At 33.5% G+C, this 18795-nt stretch overlaps 2 protein-coding genes and 2 long non-coding RNA genes across 4 annotated transcripts; 3 read left to right on the forward strand and 1 right to left on the reverse strand.

Annotated features, from left to right (window-relative positions):
* Positions 1-6683, forward strand: LOC109348151 (non-canonical poly(A) RNA polymerase PAPD5). The gene is made up of 13 exons (XM_019588410.1): positions 1-609; positions 1512-1624; positions 1712-1768; positions 1881-1976; positions 2079-2149; positions 2993-3035; positions 3401-3481; positions 3569-3628; positions 3767-3817; positions 4178-4275; positions 4378-4429; positions 5246-5290; positions 5870-6683. Exons 1-13 carry the CDS (start codon positions 180-182, stop codon positions 6332-6334), a joined length of 1662 nt encoding a protein of 553 aa, XP_019443955.1. The 5' UTR covers positions 1-179; the 3' UTR covers positions 6335-6683.
* LOC109348152 lies at positions 4436-5063 on the forward strand. The gene is made up of 2 exons (XR_002107703.1): positions 4436-4916; positions 4996-5063. It is a non-coding gene; the product is annotated as an uncharacterized LOC109348152 (long non-coding RNA).
* LOC109348153 (thioredoxin-like) lies at positions 9661-12350 on the forward strand. The gene is made up of 2 exons (XM_019588411.1): positions 9661-9976; positions 11840-12350. The coding sequence occupies exons 1-2, from the start codon at positions 9733-9735 to the stop codon at positions 12151-12153; spliced, it is 558 nt and encodes a 185-aa protein (XP_019443956.1). The 5' UTR covers positions 9661-9732; the 3' UTR covers positions 12154-12350.
* On the reverse strand, positions 11072-11833 carry LOC109348154. The gene is made up of 2 exons (XR_002107704.1): positions 11635-11833; positions 11072-11535 (listed from the first exon to the last, which is right to left on the reverse strand). It is a non-coding gene; the product is annotated as an uncharacterized LOC109348154 (long non-coding RNA).

Below are 18795 nucleotides of genomic sequence, written 5' to 3' on the forward strand. Positions count from 1 at the left end.
AGAATGTAGATCCTAGTCGGTATAGTATCTCTAGATTTAGATTCGCCACTTGCGTCACCACTCACCGCATACTTAAACCCTAATAACAACAACAAAACCCTAATTTCTACCACCGCCACCACCACCGCCACCACCACCGCCACCATCTCCGCCACCGTGTTCAATTCCTTCATTATCCGATGGAAGAAGACAACCATGAATCGCCGAAGATGCCTACAACCTTCGTCTACCAAACCCTCAGTCCCATCTCTCTCTCCGCCACCACCACCTCCCCTCAACCCGAACCAGAACCAGAACCTGAACCATACTCTGTTTTCATCAACTCTCAACTTTCCGAAAATCCCGAACCCGAATCATACACTGTTTTACGCAATGAGATTTCTCATGACACGCTCCAATGTGCTTCTTCTGATATTCCTGTTGTCGATTTCTTTTCCCTCAATGTTGATGCTGAACCTATAGCCGGAGATTCCATCCCCGAGCTGGAGACGCCGGTTTCGGTGACGGTTGAGCCAACGACGCCGGTTGTCGTGCCCGAGGCGACGCTCGAGAGCGGTTGGTTTCGTGGGAATTGTAAATTCAGGAGCCCCATGCTTCAGCTCCATAAAGGTATTACTGAACTGAAGAAGATTTTGAATTTAAAATATAAAGCGAATTTTCATTGCAAATTGAGGTACTGTTTGTTTTGTCTTGACAAATAAGTGATTCTGTACATTGTTGACAAAAATTTAAATAAGAAAAAAGTGTTTTTTCGCTGTGGATTAAAGGCATGTTTGTGTAAGCTTAAAAAAGTGATTTTGGCAAGAGCGGTTTCTGATAAACTAATAAAATATAACTTCCACAAAAAACTTAATTTCAGTTTTTTTTTGTCAAGCCCAACCGAACAAATATTTAAGTGCCAGAAGTGATTTTACTACAATAACATTTCTGTGTGAAAAGGCACTAAACAAACATGCGCTAGGCAAACCTGAATACCTATCTAGGTGTTTAGTTATTTGATGCTCAGTCGCTACATGCATATTTAGCACAACTCATCCATAGCAAAACAGAATGGAGTTTTTTAATCACCATAGATAGATTTGTAGCATATATGAGAATGTTGTATTGAATGAGCAGACATGCTAGACAAGATAATATGAGTAATAAATGCATTAGGAAAAAAGTCGGGTAGTTCCTCTTGTAGAAAAGATGGTAGAAACTTACGTTAGGTGGTTTGGACATGTTTGGTGGAGAAGATCTATAGAAGCCCTAATATGGAGATTAGATCAGAGATGAAGGGCAGTCCCTTTCCTAAAGGTAGACGGAGACCAAGAAAAGCTATAGGCGAGAGTGAGAGTGTGAGACAATTAAGAAAGACTTAAATATCAATGTTTTATCAATGGACATGATTCATGGTAGAGCACTATAGCATCGTCTAATCATTGTAGCCGACCCTACCTTGTTGGAATAAGGTTTGATAGTTATTGTGGAAAGATGGTTTTGATTTTGGTCCGGTGGTGCTTCATGTGCAGAGATTGTTGATTTTAGCGAATTTTTGTCGCCGACTCCAGAAGAGAAAGCTGCACGTGACACAGCAATCGAATCTGTATTTGGAGTTATAAGACACATATGGCCCCATTGCCAGGTATTATTTAGTTATATCACCCCTTTCATCATATTGTTTCTTAATTTTAAGTATTGAAAATGAAGGTTTTGTTTTTGTTGCTGTCAGGTGGAAGTATTTGGGTCTTTTAGGACAGGGCTGTATCTTCCAACTAGTGATATCGATGTAAGTTTGCTATCCTGATACTGAATCATATGAACCAGCTGGCATGTGTCTAGTTTGGTATGTGGTCATTAATTTCCTGATTGTAGTTCTTCATCAAATCCTTTAATTGCAGGTTGTGATTCTTAAAGCAGGTTTGCCAAATCCACAGATGGGCTTGAATGCACTTTCCAGAGCATTGTCACAAAGGGGCATTGCTAAGAAGATACAGGTCTGTCGAATTGCTTAAATATCATTGTTTTTATAGTGAAGGAAAAATAATTGACGCTGTCAGGTTTTTTAAGTACCGGTTGTGCTCCTGAATTTTCCTCAGGTCATTGGAAAGGCTCGTGTGCCAATTATTAAATTTGTTGAAAAGAGAAGTGGTGTTTCATTTGATATAAGGTTCAACATTCTTCTCTTAGATTTTGGTTTTTAAAATTTTGTTGCACAAGACTTCCTTTTTCTTCCTGATTTTTATATGCTTATCCAACTTTGTAGTGTTCATGTGCCATCATTTAGTATGTTTTAATTTAATGTTCATTAAATTGTACATGATGTTGGATGAGCTGTTTAATTTGCTCATCTTTGCATATGCTATTTTTGTTGAATTTTTAATGCAGTTTCCAATTTTCCCATAAAATAACTTCCAAATTATAATTAAAAGTGCTGGAGAAGATAGATGGATTCTGTAGCTAATAACTTCCAGATTTTAATTAAAAGTGCTGGAGAAGATATGATGGATTCTATAGCTAATAGCTTATTGATTTTGGAAATAGAGGGACATGATATTTGTCCAAATTGTTTGCTATGTATGTCGTTAAATGTTTTCGTTGACATCATATCCAGGCTCCATATGAAAGTCATCTTCTCCCCCTGGTGTGGTAGATTCATTTGTCTCTGTTAAGCATCTAAAGTCGGGCTTTAATTGTTTGTTATTTGCATTTTGATGATGAAACTTTTTGTTGTTTTCCTTCATTTAATTATTTGTCCTAACAAGGAATGGTTAAGGCAACAGTATTATTTATATCTTACCAGTTACTACTAACTGTGACAAGCGACAACCATATTATTCTTAATGTGGTTGCTTTGTTAGTTTTATAGGTGCATTGTTGTCACCTACTCTTTTTATTTTTCATTGTCATGTTGCATTGTTGCCCAACATTGTACGGACTGCAAATCAAAACCTATCTCAGTATTAATTTTTGTAAAATGATTAATTGACTAAGGAGTTATTCCTTGCTTCAGTTTTGACATAGACAGTGGACCCAAAGCTGCTGAGTATATACAGGTGAGTTTTATTTTTTCCACTTCTTGGTTTCAAGCTGGATTTCCTAATCTTTATTCTAGATTCTTTGCTGAGTGTATTTAGCTTTATAATCCATGTAGAGTATGCCGTATATTATTTTACCAAGGCATACTTGCATAGTGACCGTTATATTAGTTAACAATGCACTGTATTATTTTTGGTTTTCATGTCTGGAATGTGAGGTCCTTGTGGCCAATCCCTATCTTTGCTTTGGGTTATGCTGTTGTACTTTCCACACTAAAATTACGAGGTTGATAGAAAGTAAATGAAACAACTGCAATTAATTACTGTGTTTGGATCAAACATTCTGTATTTTAATGTTCATGGTTGAACTGTTCAACCTGCAGGAAGCAGTGGCTAAGTGGCCGCCACTACGACCGTTGTGTTTGATTTTGAAAGTATTTTTGCAACAAAGAGAACTGAACGAGGTATGGGTTTTTCTTAAATATGCTATATTTTCTTGTAACCATGCGGATTCCAACCTGCCTAATTGAAGATTCTTATAAAGTATGCAGGTATATTCTGGTGGGATTGGTTCTTATGCCCTCCTTGCCATGCTGATGGCATTACTACGGGTTAGTGATTCTTAAGTACCCTTTCTAAGTTGGCTGTGGTTATGGTTTGCTCATTGTTGCTCACCATACAGCCTCCCATAAAGCTCAATATTTCTTTCCCTTAACATGTTCTATTTTCGTGATCATTATATGCTTCAGAATATTCGTGAGAGTCAAATTTCTGCAGAACACAACTTGGGGGTCCTTTTGGTGCGTATCTTCTGATTAGCAGTTGCATTTATTTTTCTTGGGTGCCAGGCATTACCTTCTTCCATGATTGACATGTCATTTTATGATTAGAAATTCCACTTATTTTTCTTTGGTGCGTATCTTCTGATTAGCAATTGAATTTATTTTTCTTGGGTGCCAGGCATTACCTTCTTCCATGATTGACATGTTATTTTTATTTATTGTTATCTATTATTTTAATATTTTAGAAAATAGAAACATGTGCAATAATCCTATATTGCATGTCTTTGAAATATTTACATGCCTCTTTTCTGGGATGTACAGTAAGATGTATATCAAAATTTACATTCTGACTTATATTGTTTAATCTAAATTTATTAGGTGCATTTTTTTGATATCTATGGACGCAAATTGAACACCTCAGATGTGGGTGTGTCTTGTAATGGGGCAGGCACTTTTTTCTTAAAGAGCAGTAAAGGGTAATGAAAAGGATTATAAATATATTTTTCAAGAGAAGTGATTTTTAATTATGCTGTATAGTTGTTTGAAGATAATTTTTTCCACTTGTCTTCGTCTCCCAGGTTTACTTCAAACAAGGGACGACCATATCTTATTGGCATTGAGGATCCACAGGTTTTTCTTATAGAACTGCATCCTGCTTTCATAAATTTTTATATTTCTATTTTGCCCATCAAAATAAAGCAAGAAAGTGAGCTTTTTGAGATGGAGTTGATCATAACTTGCCTCCAACTTTTACATGGTAAAATTGAACTTATTTCAAAATCCAGTACAACCGTTGATTTCTTTCTTTTTCCGGGTTGGGTGGGGGTAATGTTCTGGTGTTTTGCTCCAGTTCATTTTAGAGGAGCCTCCGTTTTTGTACAGAGATTGTACAGCTTTGCAGTATTCTTGAGCTTCTCCTGAACTCTTTTTTGCTTTTTTATCAGTTATTCTGTTGTAGAATATGTGATAATCTTTCTTCCCTTGTCATTTCTTTTTATTTGTCTCTCACATAAAAAGGTTGCATTGACAGCCTTCCCCCTTGTCATCTCTTGCTTGGTCCATCTACGTTTCGATGTTGGCATTTCTAAAGCCATATCCGTAGTTTTTTGGAGCCATTGTTCAGTAATTTATGATGTAGTAGTCAGCATGGAAATAGATGTTTGCTTATTAAATGCTAAAAAAATATAATTTGTTAGTGGAGAATTGGAGATTATCTAAGCAGGAGTTGTATCTATCTTCTCCATTATATGAAGTAAATGCCTTACAATTTAATCTAATATAAAAATTCATATAATTTCATATCGTTGATCCACCTAGTGGGATAAAGGCTTGGTTGTTGTATACAAATTCATATGATTTGAAGTGGATTGACACATCTACTATCAAGACACATTCTTATCGTGGGGGTTTGGATGATTGACAAAAACTTTCTTCTGTCTGAATTAGGCACCAGACAACGACATTGGGAAGAGCTCTTTTAATTATTTTCAGGTTTGTTTATTATATTCCTTACTTAGTCAATGATAATAAATATTTTCTTAAGGCTTTAGGGTTTAAAGTGTACCGAAACCAATGCATGATATTTTTCCTGTATGTATTGCATTGAGCATTGTCTTTTTCTATCCTTGACTTTCATTTTGTTTTTCATTGTTCATTTAATGGTGTCACGTAAGGTAGTATTTTTCATGGAATTGAAATACAACACTAGCATGATCATTTTGTCATTTTTTGGATGCCATGTTTCTGAAAGCTGTAATATAGTCCAAGGAATTATTAAAATCCTTAAACGAAACTATTCAACCTTGAATTTTTGGGTACCACATTTCATCTTCCGCTTAAGTAAACCTTATTTGCCCCCACATTGGCAGAAAACTAACTTCAATGATTCAATGCACAACTATTATTTATAAATTCTAGCTTATTATCACTTTCCTATTGTTCGCCCTTTTCTTTTATGCTCATCCTACCACTTTTCTTTTAAATGATGTCATTATCATGTATATTTTATTACTTTTTGTGCCCACCTGCATGCAAATGTAGCTAAAATGTATAGTATTTATTTTTGCACAGATTAGGTCAGCTTTTGCAATGGCTTTCACAACATTGACAAATTCCAAGGTCATCCTTAGCTTAGGACCCAACAGAAGCATTCTCGGCACTATAATTAGACCAGACCCTGTCTTGGTGGAGCGTAAAGGGGGATTGAACGGGGATGTGACTTTTAGTAGCTTGCTCCCTGGTGCTGGTGAGCCATTACAACAGCAGCACGGAGCACAAGATATCTTATGCAATTGGCACGTAGAAGATGAAGAAGAACCGCTACCACGGGGAACTGATGCTAGTTCGACACCTAGCAAAAGCTCTCCATCAAAGAAGAGGAGGAAATCTGCATCTAAAGAGAATTCCACTAAGAAGCTAAAGGAAAATGGAAGTAGTCGGAACACCCGAAATGAAGAGAATGGCTCTTCTAGAAAAGAGAAAGGTACAAGGAAGAAAAAGAAGAGAAGTGGCGACACTGGTTATATTCAAGTATAGACAAGACCAGTAGTGGAGTTTCTTACAGACAAAATGCTGGGGGCACTGTATCATATCATATGATCAGTGGTTTAAAAGTGCAGGAACCAGGCACAGCATAATCGTTGAGGCTAATTTGAAGTCCAAAATCTTATTAAGTTGTGAGCTTTTATGCTTACCCAGGGAGAGGTTGCATTTAGTGTATTAAAATCACATCTATAATTTGTTAAATTTCTTTATACGTTGTTGTTATTGTTGGTTATGTCCAATTTTGTTAGAGAAGTAACTTTGGAAAACCAATGAGGAGAAAAGAGTGTATGCTTTTATTCTCAAGCTGATTTTTGATAGTTCACTGTTTCCTATTGTTTTATTCCCAATGAACTTAATTCATGAAGTGGCTCACATATTTCAGACACAGACTTTGATTTCTCATGGATTGTGGCTTTTTGTTATACCTTTAGGGTTTGTTGGGAGTTAGGAGGGAAAGGAAAGGAGAGGCATGAGAGAGTAAAGAGGGGGGAGGAAAGGAAGGAGAATGGAGGGCAAATCCAACTAAATCCATCCCTTGTTTGGAAGTGTGGAATTTAGATAGGAGGGGATAGAAGGTTAATGTAATACAAAAATACTATTTTACCCCTCTTCCTCCTTTAAAAAATCAATAGTATGTTATGTATTATGTTATAGAATAATATTAGTAAGGGTGGTTAGGTAATTTGGCTTATTTTCCTCCCAAAACACCCCAATTTGGGGGAACTAGGTATTTTGGCATTTGGAGGGTTTGAGGAGGTTTGAAAAATCCTTCAAAACCTTACCCTCTCCTCCACTAAACTCCTAAACAAGGGAATCCCTCTCCTAAACCCTCCCCTTCCTTCCCTCTCCCTCCAAAATGATACTCCCAAACACACCCTTAGATTCCCTTCTTTTCTTATCCATTTCTCTTAATGAATTGTTAATTTTTTTAATCAACATTTAACTTATTATTTTATTATATATAAAAATTATTCGAGTGTCGACATATTCTCCACGTAAGTAAATGGATAGAATTTGAATCTAAATGTTATCAATATCTTTAGGATGAAAAAAAACCACATTTGACTTATTCACAATCTATTCTTCAATTCAATTTTGGACATTGTAGTTCTTCTATGTGAACTCTATTTGACATTGAAACTGCATGACCTACCCTTTGCAATTTTACATTTGTATTTTTTCAAAATCTTTTACACAATAGTTTCCCTATGTGAGACTTTATTTGTTCAAGAGATAAAAGTGCATTTCTTTCTTTCTGGTATTTTTTTATTATTTTAGTTGTTATCCTCTTTAAAACGCAGACAAAAATTTGAGTATTATGCATGTGGGTTGGTGGGTTTGCTAATTTTTTATTTAATTATTTTACATCATTTAATTTTTTTAAATATAATAAAGCTATTATATTGATGCTGTCAACACAGCATCAAAATCCCTAATCAATTATTATTTACACATTAATGATAAATGTTGATTGTTAGGGTAAAAAATATCACTAGGATTACCTTTTAGTACAATTATTTATCACTTTTTAATTTTATAGAATGATTGTTAGTTTAGGAATTTTAAAAATTCGAAATATTATCTTTGCGAATCAAATACTTCATCTTAATTAATCATTATCCTATTTCCAATTTTTGAATAAAATATTTATTAAATCTCAACGGACCATTTTATTATATAATTCTCCTTTCTCACATTTTGTTCCAAGATTTTACTTTTTGTAGCATTTGTTTGATAATTATCTAAGTTCTCAATCATCATAAGAGGAGAGAGATGTTCTTAACTTTAATTATTGAACATTTTAAATAATTTATAACACATTAAATATTTTTAAAGAAGCATATTTCTAAATACACATATATTGTTTATCTATATTGTACATTTGTATTTTATAAAATTATGCCTAATTAAAAATTGTGAACAACAAATGAAAAAACCAATAGTTTTATGTCATCACAATAGCATTGGTATGTGAGTTGGTTTTGGATATAAATTTATTAAAATATAAAGTTTCAATAATCTTACATAAATATATTTTATGCTTTTCAATTCTTTCTATTTTTCTAAAATAATACTTAAAAAAATCCAACTACTTTCTATTTAATACACTTGGTATGTAGAAACATCTTAATTAAAAGAGAAAACATTTGATATGTTGTGTTTGTATTTGTTTTTTTACAGAGACACTCCAACTACCATGTTCTGTTTTGTGGTTTATAATATTTTGTGGGATTTTATATATCATCTTATTTTAAGAGTTTAATATTTATATGATGATGTTGTTAAAAATTTATATCATCATCATATCACCCATTAATATATTATTAATTCTTAAATAAAAATAATATATATGAATTATGTAATGTTAATATAGTAAACGTTTATGCTGACATGCATAAATATCACTTTTAATCTCCACATATTAAATGTGCCATTTTTTTAATACAAATTTATATCTTAATTCTTAATAGCTTTATTCTACATGTCACGTTTGAGGTTAATAAAAAAAGAGAAAATGGTTTGCCCATTTTTTATATTGGGAGCATATTATCAATTACTATCTATTAATAATAAATCGCCGTTAGTGAAAATAATATATTTGATAACGTAAAAAAACCTAGAATAACATTTTGCAAATAATAAACTCAAAAAATAAAATAAAAACCGTACACTCTAGTGAGTTTACAAGATGCTAAAAAAGATTCCTTTGTGTATTTGTTTTGGTACCTAATAAACTGGAATAAATCTAATGTACTACGTGAGAGTGGGTTATCTTATATATCACAAATAATGAGAGAAAAACGTGTACAATAATCTTTTATATAATGATATATAATATGTTTATTGTATATAAATTTTATATTGATGTGCATAAAAATAAACATAAGAGTATAATAATTATATATTCTCTATGTAAAGATTTATACGTATTAACTACATCATTAATTATTCACTTGTATTTAAAAGTCAATAACACTTAAATATGATTATTAGATGATTGAGTGATAATATAAAAGTTCTTCGTTATTAATGTATATATTTTTCCTCTAAAAATCTTAATATATTATCCTACTAAATTCTCTCGCTTACAAGAAAATGACATATACCACTTATAAACTGATCATTAATAAATAAAAGAGAATAAAATCCCACATCTTATTTTTAAATTTAAAGTTTAGGAGATAGGTTTAAATAAGCCAATTATTATTTCCACTAAATCCATTGTGTCACCCCATCCACACATTAACTACACAAAAAGACAATAATATCCCAATAATTTGTCAAGAAAAATATAAATAGAAAAAACAAACACAAATAAAACATAAAACATTTCCCCAAATTTTCTCACTCTCCACTTTCTCTCTCTTGAGCTGCGATCCTCTGCATCAATGGCCACTATGCAACTCGAATCCCTAACCCTTTCTCGTTCCTACACTCTCTCTCCTCTTTCCTTCTCTCCTCCGATCACCGCTTCCTCCTTCACTCCCGTCTCCGATCGCCGGAGCTCCGGCAAGTTGCCCCACTACTCCGGCCTCAAGCTCCGGTCCGCCGCCACCACTCGATTTTCCGGTTCCAGGATCGCTCCACGTAGTGCATGCGTTGTTTGTGAGGCTCAAGATACCGCTGTTGAGGGTTAGGTTTTAATGTTTCAATTTCGTTGCAAAAATAAAATGGATGAAATGTTTTTTTTCGAATTTGGTTAATTGTTGAAAATAATTGGAGGGAAACAAACCCAATTGGCTCTTATTGATGTATCTGAAGGAAAGTTTTGATTTTTTTTGGGTTGGTATTGTGTTTAGGTTCTGTGTGAATTTTATGATATTGTTAATATTTCGGTGAATTGTTGTAATAAATGAAGAGACTCAGATCTTTTTTCTTTACGAAAATGATTATGAAAAAAATGACTTTGGGGGTTGGTTTATTGTTTAGGTTCTCTGTGAGTTTGATGGCCTTATGGTTGTGATTTGCTAATAAACAGCTCCTAACATCTGAGCTATGTTTTGTTAATAAAGTCTTATAGATCATTAAGGCGTAGATCGATGCATGTAGGCGATCCTAATTATTTTTACGAGGGTAATATCTATACACTGTTGGTGTAAATATTTAGACACAATTAACACATCATCCACAATTCATTTGTATTGTTTAAAAGTAAGTCAATGATGATCAAATATATAATAATTGATGGATGCTGCAGTGAAAGTGTATAAATCTCTTATATTGTCGGTGTATACATCTTTTTTCTCTTTTTTATTTGAAGTTTGGTTGAGTTTTTACTCTTTACTAAAAGCATTTTTATGGAGAAAAGCTCAGTTCTTCGGAGAAGCTGTCAGTGATTTTTTTGTGGAGAATCACTTTTTAGGCTAAACAAAGGACCATAGTAGTTTGTAAGGGCTGCCAAATCAGCTGACTGTATAGAACAATCCTAACTGTTTGAGCCTTTGAAAATTTTGATTACAGAAGCTAACAAAACAGCTTAATAATCTCTCTCTACTAGTATGGTCTGTATAGCAGATTCTGCTGCCTGAGAAGTTGGCCTACTTTTGCTCAATATCAGAGCTTTTGATAGTTTTACTTGATAGGAGCAGGTTCATTTGGGTTATGTTGGTTTATATGTATAAGTTCTTCTTATTCAGGTCTTTAGATCCTTGACGATCAAGCATGACATATTTGCTCTAAGCATTGCCAGAGTAGAAAAAAATGAATGCATATAAATTTCTTATCTTCAGAGAAAGAACAGGGAGTTGGATGTTCTAGTAGTTACTTGTTGCCTTGTTGGTAAAGGTTTTGTGGGACCAAACTTTGGATCGGTCTGTGCATTCTATCTCACATGGTTTTGGTTTTCTCACCCTTTCATCCTACTTATGTATCTTAGGTTTGAGAGTTGATAAGTATTTCTACCTCATGATCCGTAGGGCTACTTTCCATTCTGTCAATACAATGTGCTATCGAAGAAATTAGTCCTAAAAGGACTATCGGTCTAAAGATAATATACGTGGATGTTTCCTATTATATTTGTGCTTACAGATTTCTACTTCTATTTCAGTGATAGTGAGTGGCAATATAAGTCTTAAATCTTGATGGTATAAATCAATCTTGATAGAGCATCGATGCTATTTTTTTTATTCCCATGTGCAGTGACTTTGCCATGCTGCCGGTATCATGTCTTTCCTTTGCATTCTCTGAGCTTACTGAAAGGGTGTAGTGTTTGGCCTGTGTGTTTTTAACTAGACACAGTGGAAAAAGGAAGAAAATATAACACATCCTTTTAAAAATAATCAAACTTAAACATAAACATAAACATGAACTTTTTATTTTAGTTGTTTGTGCTTGATTTGTCTGGTATTCATGTTTTCCAGTTCAGCAGTATTCATCATTGTAATTAAAGTGATGCATGTAGGTCCTTATTAACTCTTGCACATTACCCGCAATTTGGTTCTTGTTTGAGAGAAATACTTACTGAAGTTGAATATTTTGCACTATTGGTTATTGCAGTTGCTGGTATTACTGATGCAAATTGGCAATCACTTGTCCTTGAATCTGAAACTCCAGTTTTAGTTGAATTCTGGGCTCCATGGTGCGGTCCCTGCCGTATGATCCACCCAATCATCGAAGAGCTAGCAAAGGACTATGCTGGGAAGCTTAAATTTTACAAACTCAATACTGACGAGAGTCCTTCAACAGCTAGTCGGTATGGGATTCGAAGCATCCCAACTGTCCTTATCTTCAAGAATGGTGAGAAGAAAGATGCAGTTATTGGTGCTGTGCCCAAGACAACATTGAGCACAAGCATAGAGAAATTCTTGTGAGGTTAGAAACAAAGAGGGCTTCAGCTGGAAGAAGTAAAGCTATTTTTTCCTATTAGCTTCCTCTCATATAAGCCAGTGTGTCCATTTTGGATAATTTGCTTTATCAAATAAATAATCATATACGGTCCTATGTAGTTATGGGATGTAATCATGCTTCTGTTTTTATAGATAAACATTTTTACCAATATGCTGCTTAATTTTGTGGTCTAGTTTTAGAACATCTTAAATCAATTTTACATCTTTTTCCTTCTATTTATTTTCACCCATATTGTTGACCTATGGACATATATATATACAGCTGAAAAACAAAGGATTTATTTGTAATGCATGATTAGTATACAGGCATTATTGATTGAAGAACGGATTCCAGTACAGTACCAGAGAGTCTAGTACTCAATGCAAATGCTTACACGTGGCAAAAAATTCAACCGCCCAAATCTTACTTGTTTTTCAATAAAACTAGTAAGTTATTCGTGCATTCGGATGTATTTTTTTGTCGTATAATTAAAAATATATATATTTCTCGTACATTCGATTGCATAAAAACACATGTTTCTTAAACCATTGTTGGTTTCATGCATGGTCGAAACACATGTTTCAAAAATATTAAACTGAAATTAATAAATAAACAATTACAAAATAAACAATTATAATAACAAAAGTTTTGATATTAATTACCTCTAATTAAACAATGTTATATACTGTCCATATGCACTGTTTATGACTCCAAAAACAAAAAATTAACAAAATAAATACTTGTTTGCAATATATGTAAAAGGACCATGGTAGCAAAAAAATGTGGTCATGCATGAGATTAGAACCATCTAAAATATATATAAAACATAAATAATCATTCATTTTTCAAAGTGTTTCTTAGTCGAATAAACTCAACCAAGATTGCTGTAAAATTAAAAACAAAAACAAATATATTATAGCTCCATTAAAAAAAACAATTACCGTGGTTGGTAATGAAAGTGAAACCAACAACACAATACAATTAACAGAAATGATGAACAAAAATGAAATAGATTCAAATATATAAAAGATGAAGAGACACAAACTACATCATGAAACAAAAATGATTTGGCAAATGAAGAGTTAACACCAATTTGTGTTATTTTGGTCAAAAAAATAAACAAATGTTTTAATAGGTAATAACCGAAAAGTCATATATAATAGGTAATTATGCACATTTTAAAATGATGATGTGTTATTATTGATTACATCAATTTAGGGAAAAATCATATATAGTTGTGTTATTATTCATTAATTAAGCATAGGATTGGAAAGGTCAAATGAGTATAGGTTGACATTGTTCATGTGTGGTAGGGTATATGTTAGGAGAGAATTTTTTTGCTAAGAGCTTGACATGTGATATAAAAGAACCTTATTTTCTTATATAGTTATGGATATGAATATAATAAAAAGTTCTCCAACTTTTTTCCCTTTCATATACTAGTATTCTAGTACCGAACATTCTTATCATTAAAATAAATGGGATGTTGGGTGTGGGAAGGAAAATGGGGAGGTTTAGGAATAAAAAAAGAGCATAATGTTTATGTATAAGGAAGTTTACTAAAAGAATAAGGTTTTAAATTTTTTTTCTATTCTAGCTATCAATTCCAAGGAAATCAAATGATTTGAATTAGTGAGTAGATCTAAACCATTAAATATCCCTAGAATTGATAGTCAGGATGAGGAATAAGTTTTCTTAGAGTAAGTGGATCTGCATTCTTTATGTATGGTTAGTTTTTTTGATATTACCGAGAGTACTTTCACCTTTTTGGTAAGAAACTAATTTCTTTCAAGGTTCATGATTGTCTCTCCCAACAAGTGTCACTCCCAGAAATTGAACCTCGACCATAGAGATCCATTGAGACCTTACATACTAGACCAACGCCTTATTGGTATGTATTGTTAGTTTAAAAAATAATACACGTTTACTATATCATTCATTTGATGAGTTTAAAATCCATGCACGAAAAATGTAAAGTTTTTTACACTGTCAACATATTGGCATATTGTCCACTATTGATTTGTATTAATTTTGTTTGAGAGTCAATGATGATTAACAAATCAATGGCGGAAGATTACTGACAGTGTAAAAAATCATTGCACCATCAATGTATACATATTATATTCTTATTTAATTTAGTTTTTTTCAAGAGTCAATAATAATTAAATATAAATAATAAATAATATAATAATGATATATATAACTTATAAGCCTTGCTGCATATATATATGTTTTCAATAGGGGGGTACAATTTGTCTCTTTTGGGAGGAGTAGGGGTGGAGAGTTATTCTCCTTCCATTTTGTTAACATTTTCGCACATTTCATTCCTTAATAAGGTAAATTATGTACGAACCTAATTTATACATTAATCATGTTACCTAAGAAATTGTTCCACCCCGATTAAATATGGGTTGTTCCATACTCTTTCTAAACATAGAATTATATTAAGCATTCCTCATTCATTTGTTAGGGCCAAGTCGGCAGTACTATAAGTGTTATTAATGTCTCTTACTCATCATTAATACATATTTGGCTCATCATTAATGGGCCGCTGACATTCCACCTGCCATAGCGCCTGCAAGTTCCAACTGCCCCTGACAGATCAATAATAGCAAACCTGCAGGATGGTTAAGGATAACCTAACATATACTTGACGTACTCCTACAACACCTACTAGATCATAATCAACCAATGACTAGATGACATGTCAATCATTCCAAATTCTATAAATATTATTTTTAAATTTATACTCTTAATGCATCACCCACTATTTATTTTTAAATGAATGATAGATAAAGCACTAACTGTATATAAATTTTTACACTATCAACGTATAAATTTTACACTTTAATATTTAAATTGCTTAAGATTACAATAGATTAAATAGTGAGGAAGTCGATATTGGTAAATTCTACTTTATTTTTGGAATAAATTTCATAGGAGAAGTAGTTTTTATTAACATCTACTTCCTTTCTAGTCCCAAATAACAATAATGTTGTAAACTCAATTTAGTGAGTAAAAATTACATCTAAAATACATTTAAAAATTAAACATGTTTAGAAATAAATATAAATGTTTCTAATATGGAGAACAAAAAATATTGAACTAAAGAACTTGCAAGGAGCATCCCTAACATAAAAGGTATAACTTTATGATACTAGTTTAAATACATTCTCCATTTGCATAGGATCAAACTAGTTACTTCCACCTATTTCTATTTTTTCCACAATCTCTCATGCAAGAACTAACCTATCGAACCATTAAATTATGAAGTTTATAGATTATCTATCTTCTTATAGATATCAAGACATATTATCTATCTTCTACTTTTTCACTATTTTATTTATCCACTTATTGATGTAAGTATTCATTTTGCATCATATAGAATGGAATTGGTTATAAATTCACGAAATGGCCCAACCAACTCTTGAGTTCATAAAATAGGAAATTTTATCTTTCATTTTCTAGGGTTTGATTTCAATACTCAAACCTATGAGTCCTAGGTTGCCTGACAACAACTCCACCATAACACCATGCTAACTTTTCATGTCGTGATATCTTGTAATTGGAGCTTTCTCATAATATTTTAATGTCAAAACAACATCACCCTTGGAACATGATTCATGCCCAAGTGACAAAATGTGACTATTGGAGTTCAAACTTTACCATGGATGTAAACTCTTGAAAAAAAAGATATTTCACATTGTCTCATACTTTTCTTGGTAAGCAAGAAGAATATGTTAGAATTTCTGACAATTTATGGGTCACAAATATAATTCTATGATTGTGTTATGGCCATTATGTAATTAGCCAAAATATAAAATGATCCTCAGTTATTAATTTGGTGGCTAAGGGCATATGTGTCATGAAATAATATAAGTGTAGATACTTTCAGACAATTTCTGATTTGATGAAGGGACTAAATCAGAATTATTGCAACTAAAGTAGTAACCACTACGGGGTTACTTTTATGGGTTATGGTCCCCATTTGTAGAGCAACAAGTTTTAAGGTGTAGGGTTAAGGAGAATAAAGGTGGATTAGGATAGTGTTATCCATAAGGATAAAACACTATCCTAGTTATCCACATCTATATATAAGGAACTCTTCTCATAAGAAACTGTCTCTCACCATAAGGCAAACACTCAAGAAAAAAGCTCTCCCATTCCCCTCTAGAGAAACATAAGGAAACCATTTGGCCCTCTAACATCTGGAAGATCATCGCACCCTCATACCTTCGAGATTCCGGAAATGGCTCAACAAGGTATGTTCTTTATCTTCACCGTGAACTCATTTGGGGTTTCTTCGGTTTGGACCATGGTTGTTCTATTTGGGTTTATGTATGGGCATAAACATTAGGTTATGGGAACAAAGTCATGATCATAAAGACTTTCGTGTTTAATCTATGGATTTCGGATGGAGGTAATACTCCAACAAGCACAACTCATTTATAAAAAAACGGAGGTTCAAATTGATTCATGAGTGAAATTAGGGTTCTTGTTTTTCTTCCCCAAATTGGTTTGATTTAGGGTTTTGGTGTCTTGTTTATGTAATGAATCGATTAAGAAAAACATCTATGCTTATCCATATGAAAATAAAAAGGATTTGAAATGAATAAATGTTGTTTTCTGCTGTTTTTCCTTGTTTTTTTGGATGATTTTTTCGAAGAACAGCGATGCAGAAATCGCACTGTTCGTATTCTGTCGCAGTGCTCTCGCTCAAGCGAGAGTGTCTCGCCCAAGCGAGAGTGGCTCGCCCCAGCGAGAGCTAAACAGAAGCATTGGCTTCAATTGCGCTCAAGCAAGGAGATCCTCGCCCAAGCGACAGCTCGCCCAAGCGAGTGTACAGGCGACATAAGGCTCGCTCAAGCGAGAAGGTCTCGCTCAAGCGAGAACCAAACAGAAACATTGGTTTCAATTGCGCTCAAGCGAGAGTACCTTGCTCAAGCGAGGGTACCTCACCCAAGCGAGAGTGCGATAAAGTTTAAGGGGCTTTGGTATCTTTGTGCATTGGTTTTAATTGTTATTTGGTTGTCTATTAAGGTTGTCTATTATTTCAAGTGAGCCAATTGAAGTGAGATGTCGCCAAAGTGACCTCTCTCATGGATATAACTTATAAGGAACATTAAATGTAAGTGTGTATGGTTATTCATGCGAATATTAGCTGGCCCAAAGAAAAGTTAATGTTTGGCCGAAGATCATACACACCTGTGATGATAAACATGTCATAATTCTAAAGTTTTATACATGTGACTGATGAATCAATCCAAAGAGGGATTCGTCAGTTGACATGCCTTATTATGAATGTTTGATCATTACAAAAAGAGTACCACTTGCAGTTAATATCATTGTCCAAAGACTTGATGTTAATGGTGCACTAGGTATCTTGAATTGGACATAGCATTGTTTAAGCACGTTGATAATTTTTAAGTTGTGAACATATTTTTAATATTTTGTCTTTTGTTTGAATCAACTACATCGATTGCTTCAATATCTGCGAATTTGAATTCGGTTCCGGTCCTTAATGGTGAAAATTTTAAGGACTGGGAAGAGAACATAGAAATTGTTCTTGGCTGCATGGATCTGGACTATGCATTAAGGGTACTCGGATGAGATAAATAGTGCCAAAGATTTCCTTGCTGAGATTGAAAAGCGCTTTGCAAAGAGCGATAAGGCGGAAACAAGTACTTTGTTATAGAACTTGATTTCCATGAGGTATCAAGGCAAGGGAAACATAAGGGAATACATTATGGGAATGTCCAACATCGTTTCAAAACTTAAGGCCCTTAAGCTTGACATGTCGGAAGACTTGCTCATTCATTTGGTCTTACTCTCTCTTCCTGCACAATTGAGTCAGTTTAAGATTTCTTATAACTGTCAAAGGGAGAAATGGACTCATAATGAGCTCATTTCATTTTATGTGCAAGAAGAGGAAAGATTGAAATGAGAGAGGACTGAAAGTGCCCATTATGTTACTACCTCTAAAGACAAGGGCAAAAGGAAAATCACTTCAGAGCCCAAGAATGAAGCTGCTAAGGGTCCAGTGCAAAAGAAACAGAAGCAGGATGATGTTTGTTTCTTTTGCAAAGCAACTGGACATCAAAAGAAGAAATGTGTAAAGTATCACGCCTGGCGTGCTAAGAAAGGTACATTTCTTGCTTTGGTCTGTTTTGAGGTCAATTTAACTTCAGTACCTGGAAACACCTGGTGGTTAGACTCCGGTTCAACTTCTAACATCAGTGTTTCAATGCAGGGTTGCCTGAGCTACCGAAAGCCTAATCATGTTGAAAGATACATCTATGTTGGCGAAAATCGGTAGAAGTGGAAGCTATAGGGCATTTTAGGCTGTTATTATGTACTGGTTTCTATTTGGATTTGAAAGAAACTTTTGTTGTACCGTCTTTTAGACGGAATTTAATTTCTGTTTCTTATTTGGACATATTTGGTTATTATTGTTCATTTGGAAAAAATTCGGTTCAATTGTCTTTAAATTCAAATGTTATTGGAACTGGTTCATTTATGTTGAATGAACACCTTTATATGTTGAATATCATAACTGATTATAGCGAAACCCTGAATGTGGAATCACGTGGTACTAAGCGTAAAATTGATAATAATAATTCAGGTGC

This window comes from Lupinus angustifolius, chromosome LG05, assembly GCF_001865875.1.
Source record: "Lupinus angustifolius cultivar Tanjil chromosome LG05, LupAngTanjil_v1.0, whole genome shotgun sequence".
In the NCBI taxonomy this organism is placed as follows: Eukaryota; Viridiplantae; Streptophyta; class Magnoliopsida; order Fabales; family Fabaceae; genus Lupinus; species Lupinus angustifolius.

Excerpts from the sequence above, each read along its gene's own strand:
- LOC109348151 (XM_019588410.1), top strand. The coding sequence starts at position 180 with ATGGAAGAAGACAACCATGAATCGCCGAAGATGCCTACAACCTTCGTC. Across the intron at positions 610-1,511 it reads CATGCTTCAGCTCCATAAAG|AGATTGTTGATTTTAGCGAA; the intron begins GTATTACTGAAC and ends CTTCATGTGCAG. Across the intron at positions 4,276-4,377 it reads TTCTTAAAGAGCAGTAAAGG|GTTTACTTCAAACAAGGGAC; the intron begins GTAATGAAAAGG and ends TTCGTCTCCCAG.
- LOC109348153 (XM_019588411.1), top strand. The coding sequence starts at position 9,733 with ATGGCCACTATGCAACTCGAATCCCTAACCCTTTCTCGTTCCTACACT. Across the intron at positions 9,977-11,839 it reads TCAAGATACCGCTGTTGAGG|TTGCTGGTATTACTGATGCA; the intron begins GTTAGGTTTTAA and ends TGGTTATTGCAG.